This window comes from Caloenas nicobarica, chromosome 2 (genome assembly GCF_036013445.1).
Source record: "Caloenas nicobarica isolate bCalNic1 chromosome 2, bCalNic1.hap1, whole genome shotgun sequence".
Taxonomy (NCBI): Eukaryota; Metazoa; Chordata; class Aves; order Columbiformes; family Columbidae; genus Caloenas; species Caloenas nicobarica.
Window position 1 is genome coordinate 108,138,437 of NC_088246.1, and position 17,447 is coordinate 108,155,883.

At 35.8% G+C, this 17,447-nt stretch overlaps 1 protein-coding gene across 2 annotated transcripts in view; it reads right to left on the minus strand.

Annotated features, from left to right (window-relative positions):
* LOC135986155 (cadherin-7) overlaps positions 1-17,447 on the minus strand; it is a 70,187-nt gene that overhangs the window by 25,875 nt on the left and 26,865 nt on the right. For both annotated transcript variants that reach the window (XM_065629978.1, XM_065629979.1), the window contains exons 2-5: positions 14,261-14,555; positions 6,753-6,872; positions 4,272-4,439; positions 2,808-2,995 (exon numbers count right to left, since the gene is read on the minus strand). In XM_065629978.1, the coding sequence (XP_065486050.1) occupies positions 2,808-2,995; positions 4,272-4,439; positions 6,753-6,872; positions 14,261-14,555 (771 nt within the window). The remainder of the gene's footprint in view (positions 1-2,807; positions 2,996-4,271; positions 4,440-6,752; positions 6,873-14,260; positions 14,556-17,447) is intronic.

A 17,447-nucleotide genomic window follows, 5' to 3' on the forward strand; every position in this document is an offset into this window, starting at 1 on the left:
TATATAAAAATTTTATTTGCAGTTTTTGCTGAACGTTGAGTTTTTTCTTTCATATTCCATCCACTTGGAGCATACAAAAATTCAGCTTTGCTCAACGAATTCTTAAATCTTACTTCTCTTTTTTTTAATGGAACCTTTTTTTTTTTTTTTTTTTAATTTTAATTTGATACTCCCGATGTGTTTTAAAAAAAGCCTTAATTTTTAGTGAGGAAGTCACCTTTTGAAGTTGTCTCAAAATGGTTTTCCTTCTAAAAACAAAACATAAAATCCTCGGTTTGCATGTGGAACTCTGATAAGCAGGTATCAAACTTTCCTCACAACATCTAGCACAAAAATGAATGGAGCAGCGACTTCAGCTGCTCAGAGATACTGGCAGTGGTTTTCATGACTGGGCTGCCGATTTGTATGTATGATTGCAGCAAAAGTCTTCAAAGCTAAGGTATGCATTTGCATTTAGAGCCAAAGTGTGCCTTTTCAGAAGTCTTTGCCTTGGCATTTTACTGCTTGATGTGTACACAGATGTGTCATCTGAGCACATAAATACACACAAGTTAAAAATGATGGGCATGCAATTGGAGGCTGAGCTGTTTCTCAGAGCCTCAGCTGATTTCATGGACATGAAAAGGAGAGAACTAAATGCACTCAGAGGTCTACAGAGTATCATGTGCTGGATGGTAAAATATTTAGGCAGATTCCAAGCTACAGACTTTATTTCTTCCCTAATTCCTTAATAACAAGCACACATTATCATGCAGGGACAATCTCTGCCTGACTCCATAACGATCTGGCAGGTTGGGCTCTGCAGTTGATGCCCATTTAACCTGCATACACGGTCATGAATAGTCTTCAACGTACATGTCTTTCAGAAAACAAAAAGGCACAGTTGCCTATTAGTAACTGTGCTTGAGCTCTTCACTTCCTTCCTTCCTTCCTAGCCAATGTTCCCTGCTATTTTATCTGCAAGGTTGACATGGAGGATCTTTCAGCCTTGGGCAAGGCACCAAATTTCCTGGAGTCCAAAATGAAATACCAGTCAGTGTGTGGACTCCCCTTTGGATATGGCAGGGGAAAGAAAGTAGATAATAGTAGGTAAATGAGAGTAAAGTTCTAACATTGCAGAGAAAAAAGTCTGAATTCTGGTGTCAAAATTTAGCAGTATCTAGGTTTAAAAATGAGAAGCAAATTGGAGCATTTCATTAGGTCGAAATTTTGTAATCTTTTTAATGCAGTCCAATAGCTATTTCACAGAGCACTCCTGAGGACAAATGTTCAGTATTGAAAAGTCCAGTTCATCTCCCTAGCTAAAGTGATTATAGAAATAATGAATGGGAATTATTTGGTCCACAGTACAACACTGGAATCAGGATATTCCAGGAACAAATACTGAGCACAGTAAAAATTGAAATGAATTAATCGGATCTCATATTAGAACACTGAAGACCTTGACTGATTCAGTGTTGTTCACTGTGGCACTGATAAATGCTCTCCCTCTAGAATGGGCATATTTCTTCCAGATCTTTGCTCAAAAACCTTAAACGATCAAACTGAAGGTGTCACATTGAATTTGGCTGTTGAAGAAAGACACAAATAACTTTTCATCACTTGTACTTCAAAGGTGCAAAGCAGAAATTAGCACAGTTTGCAAGAAGCTTAAGATGCATGTATTTGTCTTGAAAAAAGATGATTCACATTACACATATTAGAGCCTGATCTTTCAAGGGTGCTGCACATCTTCCATTTGCCATGACATCTATGGATGCTTACCAGCTCTCAGCAGGTGTTCAGGGCATCAGAGAACTAGCCCATTTCTTTGCAACATCGTGCAGGAAAAAAAAAAAAAAAGCACTCCAAAACCCCACAGAACTGGTAGGTCTATACAGGGAAGAAAAATCTGCTATAGAATCATATTAACTACAAACATAGGTCCTTGTTCAAGAACATCCTCACACATATTCCAAAATGCCAAGTCAGTCCCACATTTTAGGAGGTATTACATTACTTACCAGAGTTAGGGCCATAGATTCAGTATTGTCTTTGCCAAGCATTCTCACAGTAAGAGTATGAAATTGTATGAGAAGAGATTCTTCTGTCTAGGGTGTTGGGTTTTTTTCCTGTTCTCCTCAAAATGTAATTTGTCATGCAAAATATTTCAGCACACTTTTATTTTGCAGAAGGATACTCTATAAAATGTGTTGCAGCTAGGTAATAATACTGAGTTTTAATATTTTTATATAAACATGATTTTTCAGTTTTAAAATGTTCATTTTCTAACTGTACATACAGAAAGCTAAGAATAAAAATATTTATTTAAATATTTCATTTTTAATAATATTTTTATAATGTATTACCTTGTAAAACAATTATTCTTACTGATATATAATTTTAACATTAGTAATGTATGCCTTCTGAACAGAACAACATTAGCCAAATACAGTTAGACACTTTGAAAAAAATTATGTTTGGGATCCATTTTGTATTTGAAGCTTTCATTTTTACTGTAAGATACATCTTCACATTTTCTCTTTAATGCAAAGACAAATGAGACTAAAGCTTAGATTCCCATCCAAACTTGTATGTACAGGAGCTTTAAACAAACCTCATCAAAGCAGCACAGCTATTGCCAAAAAAAAAAAAAGTCATTAAAAAGCTCAAAATCACACACACACACACACTTAAGTCAAGATGAAATACGCCAATAGAAACTTTTACAGCAGACGAGGCATTTAGAAACAAAAGCTCATATTCTCATTACTTCCCCATCATCTTGCACACATCCGAACAGAATCAGTGAGAGAAATCAGACTTACCTTCTGAATTGTTATGATTCCCTCTTGGGTGTCTTTGTCAACAGAAATTTTAAACACTCCCAAACCATCACCATCCACAATCTTATACTCCATTTCAGCATTAGGTCCCACATCTGCATCTGCCGCTTTTATTCTGGCCACCACAGAAGCCACTGGCAAAGACTCTGGAACATTATACTGATATGATCCTGTAAATTTAAAAGTTTAATGAATTCAGAGTCTTCTGGGACTGTCGGCTAAAAAAAAAACCTAGCCTTCTAACTTCTTTTAAATCATGTATTCTTTGGTTTAAAATAGAATTGACCTTTTGTTGCTAGGTTTTCCTTGTGATGGACTCTACGTAAAGAATTATGAGCATGATTTCTTCCTACAACGGGAGAAGTAAAAAGCAAAGATGCAAAAACATAATTCAAAACTTAAGTGTAGATCATGAGGTGAGTGCCTGCTACAGAGTTCCAATGTAGAAAATATTTTACTTTGTTTTCCACAAAAGAGGAAAAAAACAAGTAAGTCAAATCATATCAATATAAACTCTCATTATAGCTGTGTATCTTGATTAGCCAGTTTGCAATCTGAATATGACTCGAAACTGGTATATATTAATTTCTTTAAAAGTGAGTGTACCATCTGCTTTCTTGAAAATTCCAGCTTTTTCATTCAAGTAGAAAATTGTATATATGCTGTCAAAAGTCTGAGTGCAGTCTGTAGCTAATAACTCCCTCACCTTCAAAAATAACTTCAGTTATTCTTTTATTATTTCAAGCAGTTGGTGGCTTGAAATAACAGGAAATCTATAATGTATAGATCTATTTTTTATACCATTGGAGGTGAGGCTAGAATGGATGTGAATATATTATTCACATTATTTTTATTTTACTCAGAAAGGACTTTTTTTTTTTTTTAAAAAAAAAGGCACCCCAGAAAGAATGCTATTAATAAACTGAATTCTTCAGGTTTGAGCATATAACTATATATTCCTTCCTTTGGTTAGGATGAGAGCCACCTTGGAAAGTAAATGGAGGGAAGATGACTTTCTGGCTCTTCTATGATTAACTCCTTACGAAACACTGCATGCACGAGAGAAATCCTGCTGAAATGCCAAAGGAATATCAAGGATTAAGAGTCAAGTTAAAGAACTATGCATCCTGAAGTCTGGCTGGCAAAACCTAAGGATCTACTAGAGTCTGTCTTTTCTTGTCTTTTTATTCATAGAGCGCAAGTAATATACATTAATAAATGCCTTGCTGTACATCATAATTTCAACTGATCTGAAACATATTAGGTAAAGAAAAAAGGTTGTTCCAATGTAGTAATAATAATAATAATATACCTTGCTGTCAGTGATTCTCAAAGTATTTCACATGGAAGCCGAGCACTTTTTGTTTAGAAATAGCATGACAAGTAAAGAAAACAACAATGTATAGAAAAAAATACTGCAAGTCATATTTTTACAGAGTAACTCACGTCGTGGAAAGCGGGGTGGGTTATCATTAACATCAGTCAGGGTGACAGTTACAGATGTAGTCCCTGATAATCCACCATTCTGCCCAACCATATCTTTTGCTTGAATTACTAGTAAGTATTGGTCCTTGGCTTCTCTATCCATATTCGGAAGGGCAGTCTTGATAACACCTGCAGTAAGAAAAGGTATGTCAATGGTTGCTCAAGCAAATACATTACCATGAAAGCTGAATTTGCCTTTGAAAGGTAATGGTAGACCAATGACTGCAACAAGAGGGATGAATTCATTTCAACACTAATATCACAGTTTTTGACTTGGAGTTGAACTGAAGTATTACAAGCTTAATTTAAGTAGTCACCAAAATCCTCCAATTTTTATTTAATACTAGATTCTTTGGGTAATGCCATGCATGACTGTGTTTTCCAAATATCTTGTCCCTTAACTTTAGACTTCATAATGTCTTGGGTAACACTCCCTTCCCTGGAAGATGTCATCTTCTGTGTTTAATTTCCCACCCTTTCAGAGCTAGGAAGAACAGAATATTCTGCATTTATTTTTAAGATTCCAAGGTCAACTTTCATTTTACAATGTCTTCAATAGTCTTTCACCGCATTAACTCTTATTAATATTGATACCACGTCACACTCTGCATGTATATGAAATTATCTTATTTTACCATATATTTGCTGTAACAATACCTACTCCTAAAGCATTAGTGTAATTAAGAGTTTGTCATTTATTAATGGAAATACTGTAATATCTGAAGTAGTTCTTGTTATTTTCATTCAATGATCTGCATATAATTTGTAATTAATTGATTTGAAATGAAAACCAGAAGAAAGCTCCATGTTTCATCCTTTCATTTCTGTTGATATAGATCAAAAAATAAATATGCCTTCTCAAAATGTGATGACTTTATGAATATTTCATGCTCAGTACACAGTACAGCTGCTAACTCTGATTTCCAGAGAGGCAGCCGTTTACTCCAGCAGCACTTAGTGTCAGCAGCAAGGGAAACATAAACAAACTAAATAAAGGAGAGGCACTTTGGGACACATATCTCTTCATCTGATATTTGTTGAATGTTTAGTTAGAGTTTTATTTCTTTCTTCCCTTATGAATGCAGGACTTGCCATTAATCATCTCTGGGCTGAAACATTTATTTCATAAACAGACTGTCAGGCACTATTTCACCCATTTTACAAGACATGTTAAAACAAAATTAATAGACAATTTCATAATGTTATTGTTTCTACACTGGTTTTCTGGCCGCCTTGTTTTTCTATCATAGCTAAATTGCCAGGCAATGTTAACAAATCATTTGGAAGATAATTATCATGCACACAGGAAATCTGAGTATCACGTCAAAGTGAAAATGTATGCAAACATTTCAGTCTAAATCCTTAAAGACTTTGATTTAGAAGAAACTACCATATTATTGTTCAAGGGCTGTCTGTAGTTATTATGACAATATATGTTGTACATATATGTAAAGAGAGAGAGAGAGACAGAGAATAAACCACTGTAAAGCATACTCATTGGAGGAAAAAAGAAAGTGCTGTATATCCCTGCTGAGAGTGGACCTGTTGCAATATGAAGATAATTGTATTACTTATTACTGCAAATTTACATATTGTTAAATCGAGTGTGATCTTTCAGTCATAGCATTGGCATTCAGGTCTGGTTCTTATCCAGATTGTTTATGATCAATAGGCTAAAAGGTTTATTTCTCTTTTGTCTCAACTTGTCCATCTCTGAAATGAAGATTATAACTCTTCTTCTCTATGTTGGTGTAAATGAAGGCTCAGGCATCAAAGTGAACTGAGCAGAGCGAGAACCTGTTTTCCTGCTCTATATAATGGTACAGTAGAATGGGTAATGTTTATTAAACAAACAGATTATTAAACTTTGCATCTTGTTGTGACTTAAAATATTCACAAAATTTCATCAAAATAGTAAAAAAAGTTTCACCAGTAATTTGTTTTGAAACTGGCAGCAAAATGTTACATCACATATGGATAGGAAGCACAGTGCTTTCTTCTTCAAACTAATAAAGAAAAGATACATTTCCCATAAAAAAACTTCAGTTTAAAAACTAGCGTGGAGAGGTGATGACACAGTAAATCTACTTTTCAGGAAATCTGTCTATGCGTCATTTAGATATTTCTAAAACAAACATTTGCAAAAGCACTTGCTCAAAGTATCTTGAAATTTTCATCCGTCAGAAATACAGGAACAGGCAGCAGACCTGGGAAGTGGTAGATTGACAAGAATATAAAAATTCCCATTCCAGCATTTTCTGCTTATCACATAGCTCAGATGTCAGGTTTTCATAAGCTATTCTGAAGAAAAACAAATTAAAAGATCAACAGAATCCAAATATATTCAGTTAACCGAGAGACAACATTAATAAGTTCCTAGCAAGTTTTAATGTACGTTTTCTTTTTTCTCAGTATTACTGCAGAGAGTTTATGGAAAGTTACCTGTTTTGGGCTCCACAGAAAAGTAAGGTTGTCCTTGCAATATGCTGTAAACCACTCGAGCACTGTTGCCATAAGTAGGATCATCTGCATCAGTGGCTGTCACTTGAACCACAGAGGTACCTGCAAAATGTTTAAGGGACTATTGTACATAGAAGATCCAAACAGCTGGACTACACTTATTCAACATGCTGTGCCAATACATATCTGGAACAGTGTGAGGTGGCTTTTTCATCACTGTACATCATTTCCATGCTGATTCAGCTTGGAGTATAAGGTTCTCTTTGTAAACCAGTAGTATCAGCTATTACAAAGCTCTGTCTTCCCAAATAACCTCAGCCTTTGACTCACAGCAATAAAAACCATCTCACTCAGTAGCTCCCCCTCTCTATCTCTGCCTGTGGATGGTGGAGGGTATGTGAACAATATTTCTTAAATGATGGTGACGCCTCAATTATGCTTAAGTATGACGTATAGTAATAGTTTCCCTTTGAAGAGAAGTCTGCATGCTAAAATTGCAATTAGAGAATCAAACATACAAACATATGCAAGTATTATATACTTTGATAATTTTACAGATATTTATAAAAATTAATTTTAGCCTGTAAAATTATTTACCCTTTTATAAAGAGAAGGCTGAAGAGTTTCTCTTCCAGCTCAGAGAAAAACTGGTGAAAGCTGTCTCTCAATTCCTTTTAAAAGTACTAATTTCCTTCAACAATCTGAAACACTTTAGTATCAGTTGTGATAATAATCTGCTATGTAAACATTTCTTGAGCAAGACATGTCTCTATGTTGATAGGAATAAGAAAGTGGAATGTCTAACTGGCTGGCAAGAAGGAAATATTTTATGAGGCTCTCACTCTGCATCCAGCTCCTATTCAGTATGTTCTCCATGTCAGTTCCCATTTGTTTAGTTCTGTACAACAGTTTCTATGATGTATGCTGAGAGCAGAACAAAACAACACTTGAGAGCCAGGGTCTTGGTCATGGTCAGCATCCTTTGATAGCCAGAAAGGATTATTTTTTCTCACTGGCAGATTGTCTGGAACACTGAGACCTTCCGTTCAACAGCCCAGGGACCCATTTGGAGGCCAGGTTGCAAATTAATATTGTAGCAATTTGGCAGATGCCCAGTAAAGGTCTTCAAGAGAGGATCAGATTCCTTCATAAACTGGATTTAGACACAAGATTAGAGAAAAGCATTTGTGAAAGAGAGTTTTAATTTTCCGATTGAATGCATTTTTGACATATGAAAATGAGAGTAGCTAGTCTAGAAATCTCCCTTTAAGAAAAAACTGCAATAGCAAGTGTCCAGTGTGAACTTAACCTAAATTGTATTCTGGACAGTTTTATTTTGATTTTTTCAGGAAATGGGCGAGAAAATTCTCTGAAATTCTATATGTTTGATATAGTATGTCCACCATTCATTTTTCTTAGCTTTTCAATTCTCAGTTAAGTAGCGGATCATAAATGGGTCTTGGGACCAGCCTGAAGGTTTGGAGAGAGACAGGATTAAATGTAGCCCTCCATAAAATGGTACATATTACAATGGATGGGACTTGCTTGAATGAATTCAGACCAGAAATAATCATTAATAAGCTAACTTTATTAACTTATGGCCTAGCTAACCCGCATTCCTGATCTCTCTTCCTGATATACCCATGACAAAGTAGTATGACTGCAATTCTATTTTAAATGCAATTTTTCTCTCTTGCAGACTGCCTAATATTTTTGGACAGAGAAAAGGTTATTCTCAACCTCAAATTTCACATGCAACTATTAAGGAGATGGAAAGTTCAAAAAGAAAATTGGTAGTTAATCCATCAAGTCGGTCATCAGTTATGGGACTTAAAATACATCAATTTTCTGTTCACCAGTAACTAAGAGCTTTGATTCAGTATGTCAAACTGATTTTACAGATAACTCTATAACGTAGTTTCATACAGGGACCTATTTTAAACTTGCCAGAGTCTCTCCAGCTTTTGAGTGCAACAGTGTCAAAATGACTATTTGACATTCTGTGTTCTTTGTGAAAGCCAGGCTTACCACATTTACAAAGTCCCTAAGCCCTGCCAATGAAGCTTACAATGTCTGCAAATATTGGCAAAAGTGCTTATAGACCTCACAGACATTTACATCTTTGCTCCTTGCTCTTGCCATTTCCAAGGACTTCAGACCAACACAAGATCAAAAAAATTACAGGCTCTGCAACCTCAACAGATATTTTGGAAATCCTGCAAGCTTATTAGAGCTTGTTTACTATAAAAATCTATTGATGTAGAAAACAAACCCTCAACTTCTCTGAGATTAATAAAGTCAGTACCTGAATCTGGTTGGGTCTCTCCCAAAACGAAGATTTGCCCGTACAAACACATAGATTCTTTTGAAAAGTTTTTTTTAGGTAGAAATTCTAACACCAAATCTTTCTGCACTAATCCCACTTGACTGTAATCAGCAACTAAAAAACAATTATACTTTTCTAGTCCTTTTGTGCTAATTAACTTTTCTCAAACCTCATGGGGGAAAGATCTTTTAAAACAACTGCTGTCATCATTATTTCTTTACCAGTTGCACACAAAAACTTTGAGCTTCCAGAAGCCCCATGGCAAGAAAGACATTTCTGCACAATATATACATTTTTTTTTAAATATGCAAGTTAACATAGGGTATGGTAACTATGTGAAAACTCCTGCATGTAGGAAATAATTAAAATAAAATGTAACCAATAAAGCTCTATGGACACTCATGGATAGTCAATAAATCAATAGGCTAAGAAAAATGGGTAGTTGCATCATAGTTCTAACTATGTCATCTTACAAAAGGAGAATTTGTGCTCCTGCACTGAAAGTAAGTCTTCCTTTTATTCCTGAACACTTTCCCCTGGTTCATAACACAGACAGTCAGCTTTCATGCATGTATCCAAGATTAGGACTTACAGGTAACATGGAACGGTCAGCAAACGACACCACACCTTCACTCCATCCAACAAAACAAGTGTCCCAGTAAATCTAGTTATGGCAGCATTGTTCAGACCCATAGAGTTCAGGTGTAAACAGGATGCTAATCCTACCCAAGACTTTAATTTGCGACTTGTTATAACCTGTAGCTTCATAACTACAACTTTAAATATTTCTTACAGCTTGTGTATCTGACATGAGTTGAAAAAATAAATAGGGGCTATTTAGGGAAAAAGTGTCTTTCCTTCTCAGATATGGATTCCTCTATAATTATTTTCCTCTACAATTATGACTATGTAACAAAGCTTGAATATCAGTTCATTAAAAAGGATTCTACACATAGCAGCTTCATAAATTTTTTCAGCAATTGCAGAAAATACTGAGGGAAGATCTATAATGCTAATCAAAGGGTGTTCCATGTATTTCTTTATTGATATTAGCTAGTAACACACTGAATTTTGTGTGGCTGGCACAGATTTCTGGGGTTGATTTGTTTGTTTGGGGTTTTTGGTTTGGTTTGGTTGTGTGTGGGCTCTTTTCTTCTATTTCTTTTCTTTTCTCTTTTCTCTTTTTTCTCTTTTTTTTTCTTTTCTTTCCTTTTCTTTTCTTTCTTTTCTTTTTTCTTTTCTCCTTTCCTTTCCTTTCCTTTCCTTTCCTTTCCCTTTCTTTTCCCTTTCCTTTCCTTTTCCTTTTCCTTTTCTTTTCCTTTCCTTTCTTTTCCCTTCTTTTCTTTTTTCTTTTCCCCTGAATGTTTCAGCTATCATTTTTAACCTAACCTTTAATAAATATTGGTAGATATTACACAATAGCAGTAATCTGGAAACTTTACCTATTTTAGCTCTGACATTAGCACAAAAGGAAAGGAATGGCTTTTGTAGAGAGGATCTTGAATTTAGAACATTAATTGTACTTTAATTTACCCAAGTCAAGATTCAGCAATGTTTCCAACATGTTGCAGAGATCAACATTTTCCGTCATAGGGTTGGATAAAGGTAAGCTGTTTGCTGGAGCTTATTTTGAGTTGGAGATCCTTCAAAGGCATCGTTTTTAAATGTCCAAGTTTATTGTTTTAGAAACCTTTTTAAAAAGCTTGCTAGTAATCTGTATAGTATTGTACCAATTTTTTAAAATTAGTTTATACGAGAAATGCTTGTGTTACTTCCATTTTTAATGTTGGTGAAATCATGTAATGCAAAAGTGGTTTCCAAAAGTAGATGAACTTAAAAAATGCTTATTTTTGAAACTGTTTATGCAGCCACATTAAGCAAATTAAAAATAGACCTTTAAGGGCACTCAATTATTAAAGGTGTTGACAATTAATGATGTGTAATACACAAAAAATTCCATGATGGCATCACTTTTCTATGCGATATCAGCTGCTACTAGAAGCATTAAAGACATTTACCAGCAAGTTATCCATAATACCTGCTTAATCCTTACATGCAACAGCCCAGACTGGTTCTGTTTTGGTATTTCTGTGCTTCTGCAACTGACCCTCACCCAAAGCTGATGCAGCAATGCCTCTACAGCTTTTCCCCTCCAGGAGTGTGAAGGAGGAAAGGCAGCACCTAGAGGCATGTTCTACCTTCTTCACCTCCTCCCTCTCCTCCCACAGACTCATTAGATTGCCCAAGACTGGTCCCAGCCCAGCAGCAAGGTCAGACAAAGAGCAGCAGAGAGAGCTTGTTTCGGTTTTCAGTTGGTTGATTGGTTTCTTTCCTTTTTTTTCTTTTCTTCGGTATAAAAAAACCCTGTTTCTATCCATCTCAATCAGAAATAATGAATGTGGCAAGAAAGATATTTGTTGTGCTGGGTAACAAGTAAATCTGTTGATATGTCTGAAGAGCTGAAGATTAAACAAAACCAAAACAATACTGGCTATTGGAATTTTTACCCCCAGTTCCCTTGGCTATAAGCCAAACAGATGAGTGTCTCACATCAGCTATTTTTTGGAACATCACAGGAACACTCTTTCAATACTATTTTAATTATAATTTCTAATCTATTTGTTTGAAATATAACACTGCTAATTTTTTTTAAGAAACATACTTAAAAAAAAAAGGCCTATGCTTTTCAGATAAGCCATATCCTATGAGCAGATTTACAATCCATCAAGATATCTACACTATCCAGGATAATCAATATAATTGAGCCTGACGAAAATATAATTTGAACCTAACCCAAAGTAATTTCAAATAACAGAAAAGATGGCCTTCAATTAGATATAGATAATGTCCTAAAATATTTGTCGAATAAAATACAGAATCATACTTGCACAATCAACTTTCAGGTTAAAGGTTATATTTCTCCTAGCTTTACAGTTAATTTGGGTTTATAATCCTATGATCTCTTTCATTTTGTTTAATATTCAAATAAAAATCCTTGTCACGGACATAATTTTAAACAAAATAGGAGATAGATACTTTGTTTCTCCTTAATATTTCATGAATGCTCTAGGTGATTGATTAAAAATTGTATTATATGAATAAACTATGAATTGGTGTAACTATGTAAGACAAGAGCTACATAGGCATTTCATGGTAATCCTTATTTCAGTAACACTGCAATATTCGGTAGTTGTTTGATACAAACCATGAAGATGTTTCAAATGTACTGTTTCAGGAAGCTCATGAAGATGAAACTGCCCTTACTTGAACAAATCCCAAAGAGCGAATGTCTATTAATAGTTTTACACAATATTCCACCTAAGTTGAATATATGATGCACTCTGTATGGGAGAGATTTTCTTTTAGTCATTTATGCGGTAAAGATTCAACAAGGTATGCAAAAGCAGCTCATTTTGAAAAACAATCATTGTGTTCTGCTCTGCACACAGTGCACTCCTAACATATTGATTCCCAATACATGTTTGGAACAAATGGAGCATGGGTGAGAGGTAGAGGCACAGATTTGTGTGTGTAGGTAAACCTCATACCTATAGTAGTTGTCCATATGCCAATATGCCAGTACAGGACAAGACAGAGGTAACTCATGCAAAAGGGTTATGTGGAGATAATGCTCTTCAGGGCACAAGACAAAGCTACAAAAATCTAATCACTGCTGCATGCTACAGCTCAAATAATCTAACTCTAAAATAAAACTGCAATTAAATATATATATTTTTTAACAGAACATATTTTTTAAGTGCTGAATATTTATGTGTTACAGTCTAAGATTATCTGATTATCTCTGTTTTTCCAAAGCACATCAGCAAATAGCTCTCAGCAATGTATTAGAACTTCCTCTCCTCCCTGATACTCCTCAAAAGCTGTGATGTCCATCTTTCTTTCCAAGGCTACTATTGCGTCTTCAGCCCTCCACATAGCATTTGAGTGACAATGAAGAAGTGTCAAGTATCAAATAAGAAATAGTTTCTGTGCTCAGTGCTTAGCAAAATAAATAAACAGAAAACTCATTAGCAATGTTTTAGTTATCTCCTATCGGCTTCTAAGTTGAATTTCAAATATAAAAGCAATGTTGACTAATGATTGCTGCAGAGCACTTACGCAGGGAAGATTATTTTTTTCTCTCTAGTTCTAATTTAGAGGCATTGTTTAATGTCAAAAACCACAGGAAATGGCACTGAGGAAACTATAGCAAATTCTATATGGGCAGTCTTACTATAAGAGTATCAAATTTTGATACAGTTTAAAATCAGTCAAGCAAAGAAAACCCTAATTTCAATCACCATATAACTCTCTTAACCTTCTCATACACATATTTCCACTGAAGTAGACGAAGTTCTGCTTTTTTAGCTTCATGCCTGCATTTATAATTTCAGGTTAAAGTAAAATTTACCAAGATGTCTCTGGGCCAAATTGCTATCTGGTCTGAATCAGCCACCTTTCAAAAGAACAGCGGCACCTTACAACAGATGAGCATTTGGTCTCTTTAAAACAAAGAGATGGCAGATTCGATGTTGAAATTCTTTCCTAATTTGAACTCAGTAAAAACTAGTATTTCTTCTCTTCCAACAGAGAGTCTGAAGCCTCGAAAAACCATTCTTCCCTGATTCTACTGGAATTTTGAAACTATCTCAAGTTGTACCCCAGTCCCTGCTGCTTGCATATACTTCTCAGAGATCTGGATTTCAGTATTAGAAAAGATCCACAGTAAACTGTTACTGATATATGCAACACTTACCAAAAAAAAAGTATGCTATGCACTAGCAGAAATTTCAAGAGTTTGTCAAGAACGGACTGTATTTGAACAAAATGAAATATTATCACCTCTGGGTACCATAGCATGGGTGTGAAACTTAGTATTGTTAATGAGAATTATAAAACAAAGCCTCTGGGCACTGGAATGAGAAATATGCCATAAAATGCTTATCTGAATCCCTACATAGCTATTTGAGTTTCACAGCATTTTTGAGAGGGTAAATACTTAATCTAGCATGTTATTTCCAGTTAAGTCTTGAAATATCTAACTGTTGCAGGTGCCTCATAAATAATTAAGTAGTTTAGCACAATACAGTAAAAAATAATGAAAATTTTAAAAAGGCAGTAGGAACAAATTTCCCACACCACCAACAGTGTATTTTGCACTTACCCACAGGAGACATTTCGGGAACTCCAGCAGTGTAAGGACCATCCAGAAACTTTGGCTCATTGTCATTGATGTCCTGAATCTTAATGACGAATTCAGATTCTGGTTCCACGGGCTTATTAGTCAGCCTATCTAGTGCTTGTGCTCGGAGTGTGTAGTAGGCCTGCTCTTCTCGATCCAGCCTCTTTGTAGCATGAATATCCCCCGTGTTCTCATCAATAATGAAAATGGAACTTGCCCCTTCGCCTGACAAGATGTATTTGATGGAACCATCTCCTTTATCAACATCAGAGTGAAGCTGGTGAAAAATTGATGAGAGATGAGATTAACTTACAAGAGAGTCAGTGGCATGGAGATATGTAAAAATAATTCTTATGTCAAGCAGTAGTACATGAAATTTTATTGTTCTTGGAAAGATAAGCTGAATGTTTATCATGCACGGCTTGTGAGGGACCATTAGGTTCTGTCAGCTTGTTCTTTTGAGCAACATAATGTCATTCTTTCCTGCAAATAATATCATTTTTAAATGCATTTGATATTGTCTTACAGTCTTGTCATATCATAGTTTTACATAGCCACACACATACATACATGCACACATATGATTATAACAGTGATTATTCCTACCTGAGTTTAGCTAAAATGATGGTTTCAGCTTATTACCCTACTGAAGGGTGCAGCTTCAAACAAATGTCACTATAAACTGAATGTCCATGTGTGTTTGCTGCTGCACATGTATGGGAAACGACATACTGATTGTTTACAGTGTAGAGCAGTAAAACTTAATAAATGAATTAAAGCAGACTGGTTGATAGATTACTATCTGATGGGCCGATAACTTCGCTTCCATATCTCGTTTTCCATTATCTAACTTCAGAAAAATGCAGAGTCTGAGAAAGAACAAGAAGTGTCCTAGCACCATCTGAACTACACAACATCGGAAGTCATGTGTAGTTTCCCTGGGACTACTTGTAGCAGGTACAGAACAAATGTACCACCGTAGGTCAAAATGTGTCGTCCAGTAGAATTACAGGACAGATTTACAGAAATAAACTTTCTTCCTCATCACGCAAGCTGTTTTATGTTACAGAGCAAGATTCCATAGGTTTTATAGTTCTTTCATGTCTACTGAATCTCACCTTCCTGTTGCAGAATGCAGACTCAAATAATTCTTATATACTTTTCAAACTTGTATCAGCAATGTAATTGATCTGGATATCACATTAATGTAACACAAACATATGACATATTTAATATAGAACAAGTGAAAAGAACATCAGTAAAATTCAAAGTACTTGCTCGCCTGTTAAAAAGTGCATTACTACTCATAAATAGCTGACTGCAATGTTAAAGATGTTCAGATTCTTTACGTATCTACTTTGTACCTGCTCTAATTCCACGTCATGTTGAGTTTGGAAGTAACTCTACTGTCATCATCATTGTAATTTCCTTCACTAACATGTTCTGTTTGTTTGCTTTTTTTTCTCTCAGCTGGGGTTATCCCTGAGATAATAATCACTTCCAGAATACATATAGAAAATTGCTATCTCAGGCATAACTTCGCCCAGCTGCAAAAGCTTTTCTTATTTCAGCAGGGAAGCATTAGTGATCAGTTTTGGATTTTTCAGCTGGATAAAATGTTGCCTATTTCTTACACATTATTTCACTTACACTGTCTGGATATCTCATACTTACGCAATTACAATGCACTCTCTAAGACAGAAATGGTGTCTGAGATTTGGACTGGATCAAAAAACAGAACTAAGGTGTCTAAATCAGATTAGGATCATTATTTGAAAACATGGCTCATCCTCATTCTGCTGCTACCTGACTGCTGAGATACCTAAACAAGCCTCAGATTTCTTTGGTGGAGTTGTCCAAACATTCAAGTCCTACTTCTCAGAACACTCAGGAACAGTCAATGATGGCACTGTGGGCAGATCAAGGTATGATGTTTCTACATCCAGGCTCTTTCAAGATCCACAGCATTGCATATTCCTCATCCCTAATGGCTGGGGGATTATTCAATAAAACATACCTCTGTTAATCTCACAAATCTGGCAGTTGGCACTCTTGCTTTTTTTCAAACTTGACTGGAAGAAATACCTATTTTTCCTACAAGAATGTAGTGGCCTGTGCAAGTAAGAATGTGTCTGGCTTGTGTTGATTTTTGTTTACTTTTTTGGTTTTTTTCTTCTTTTCTTTTTCTAAGATGCATTTCAGGGTGCATAAGCCTCCAATGTGCATTGTGCGGGTTCCTCTATCCAGCCAGAATCCTACAGTCTATACTGAAATGATGAGCATCACACTACCCAAGAACTGAAGTTATGGGATACAAAGATTCAATGCCTTTGCCTTCTTGTGATTCTGTTTTCTCCATATCCCATATTCTAGCAGAGCACTGGTCTTTCTCTGGCAGCTGAGACTCGTTCTCCCTGTAAAAGTTGTTCCAACTTTTGTGGCATAGTTAAGGATGTGCTAGATGAGAGAAAAGAAGATAACACCAGCATACCCTGCGGTTTACCAGGCAGAGCAGTTTTCTGAAAGTTAGAGATGTGAGATTAGATCTCTTCAGGCAGAGAAGGGAACAGATTCCACATGTCATCTTGCTGACAGCAGCACAGCACTGTCTCATGAGGGTGAAGCTGAGCCCATCAGCACACTAGAGTGTGGCACCAACACCTGGGTCTCACACTGCAGGGCTGCACAGCCTCCCTTTCACATTGTATGTAGATCCAGCCCTGTCCTGAATAACTTTCTAGCAGTGTTTTGAAAGACAGGACACTTTCAGAGATGAGGCCAGAAGTGTAAATCCTCAAAGATGCACTGAGTAAGGCTTTCACATCCCAGAGAAAAAAGAAATTCTGTAGCTTCAGAATTTCCTGTTTGCTCACTCAGAGGCTTGCTGATAAACATTGTTTTTTAAGGAATCCCACTCTGAGGTCCGTAAATCTCCTCATGGATTACACTACAGTGGCTGGTGCCCTAGAGTGAAATACTGAACACAAGCCACTTTTTTGGAGTGATGTCTTGGTATAAAACTGCTACCAGACAGATGAGTAAAGTGAGTAACAATGACGTTTGTTACTCCAAGGTTGAGGGTCTGGAAGAGCAAACTTCTTTTATTAAAACTTTGTTCTACTAAGACCTTAACAAACAATGCTGGCCTATGTAGAAGCACCATTCTCTA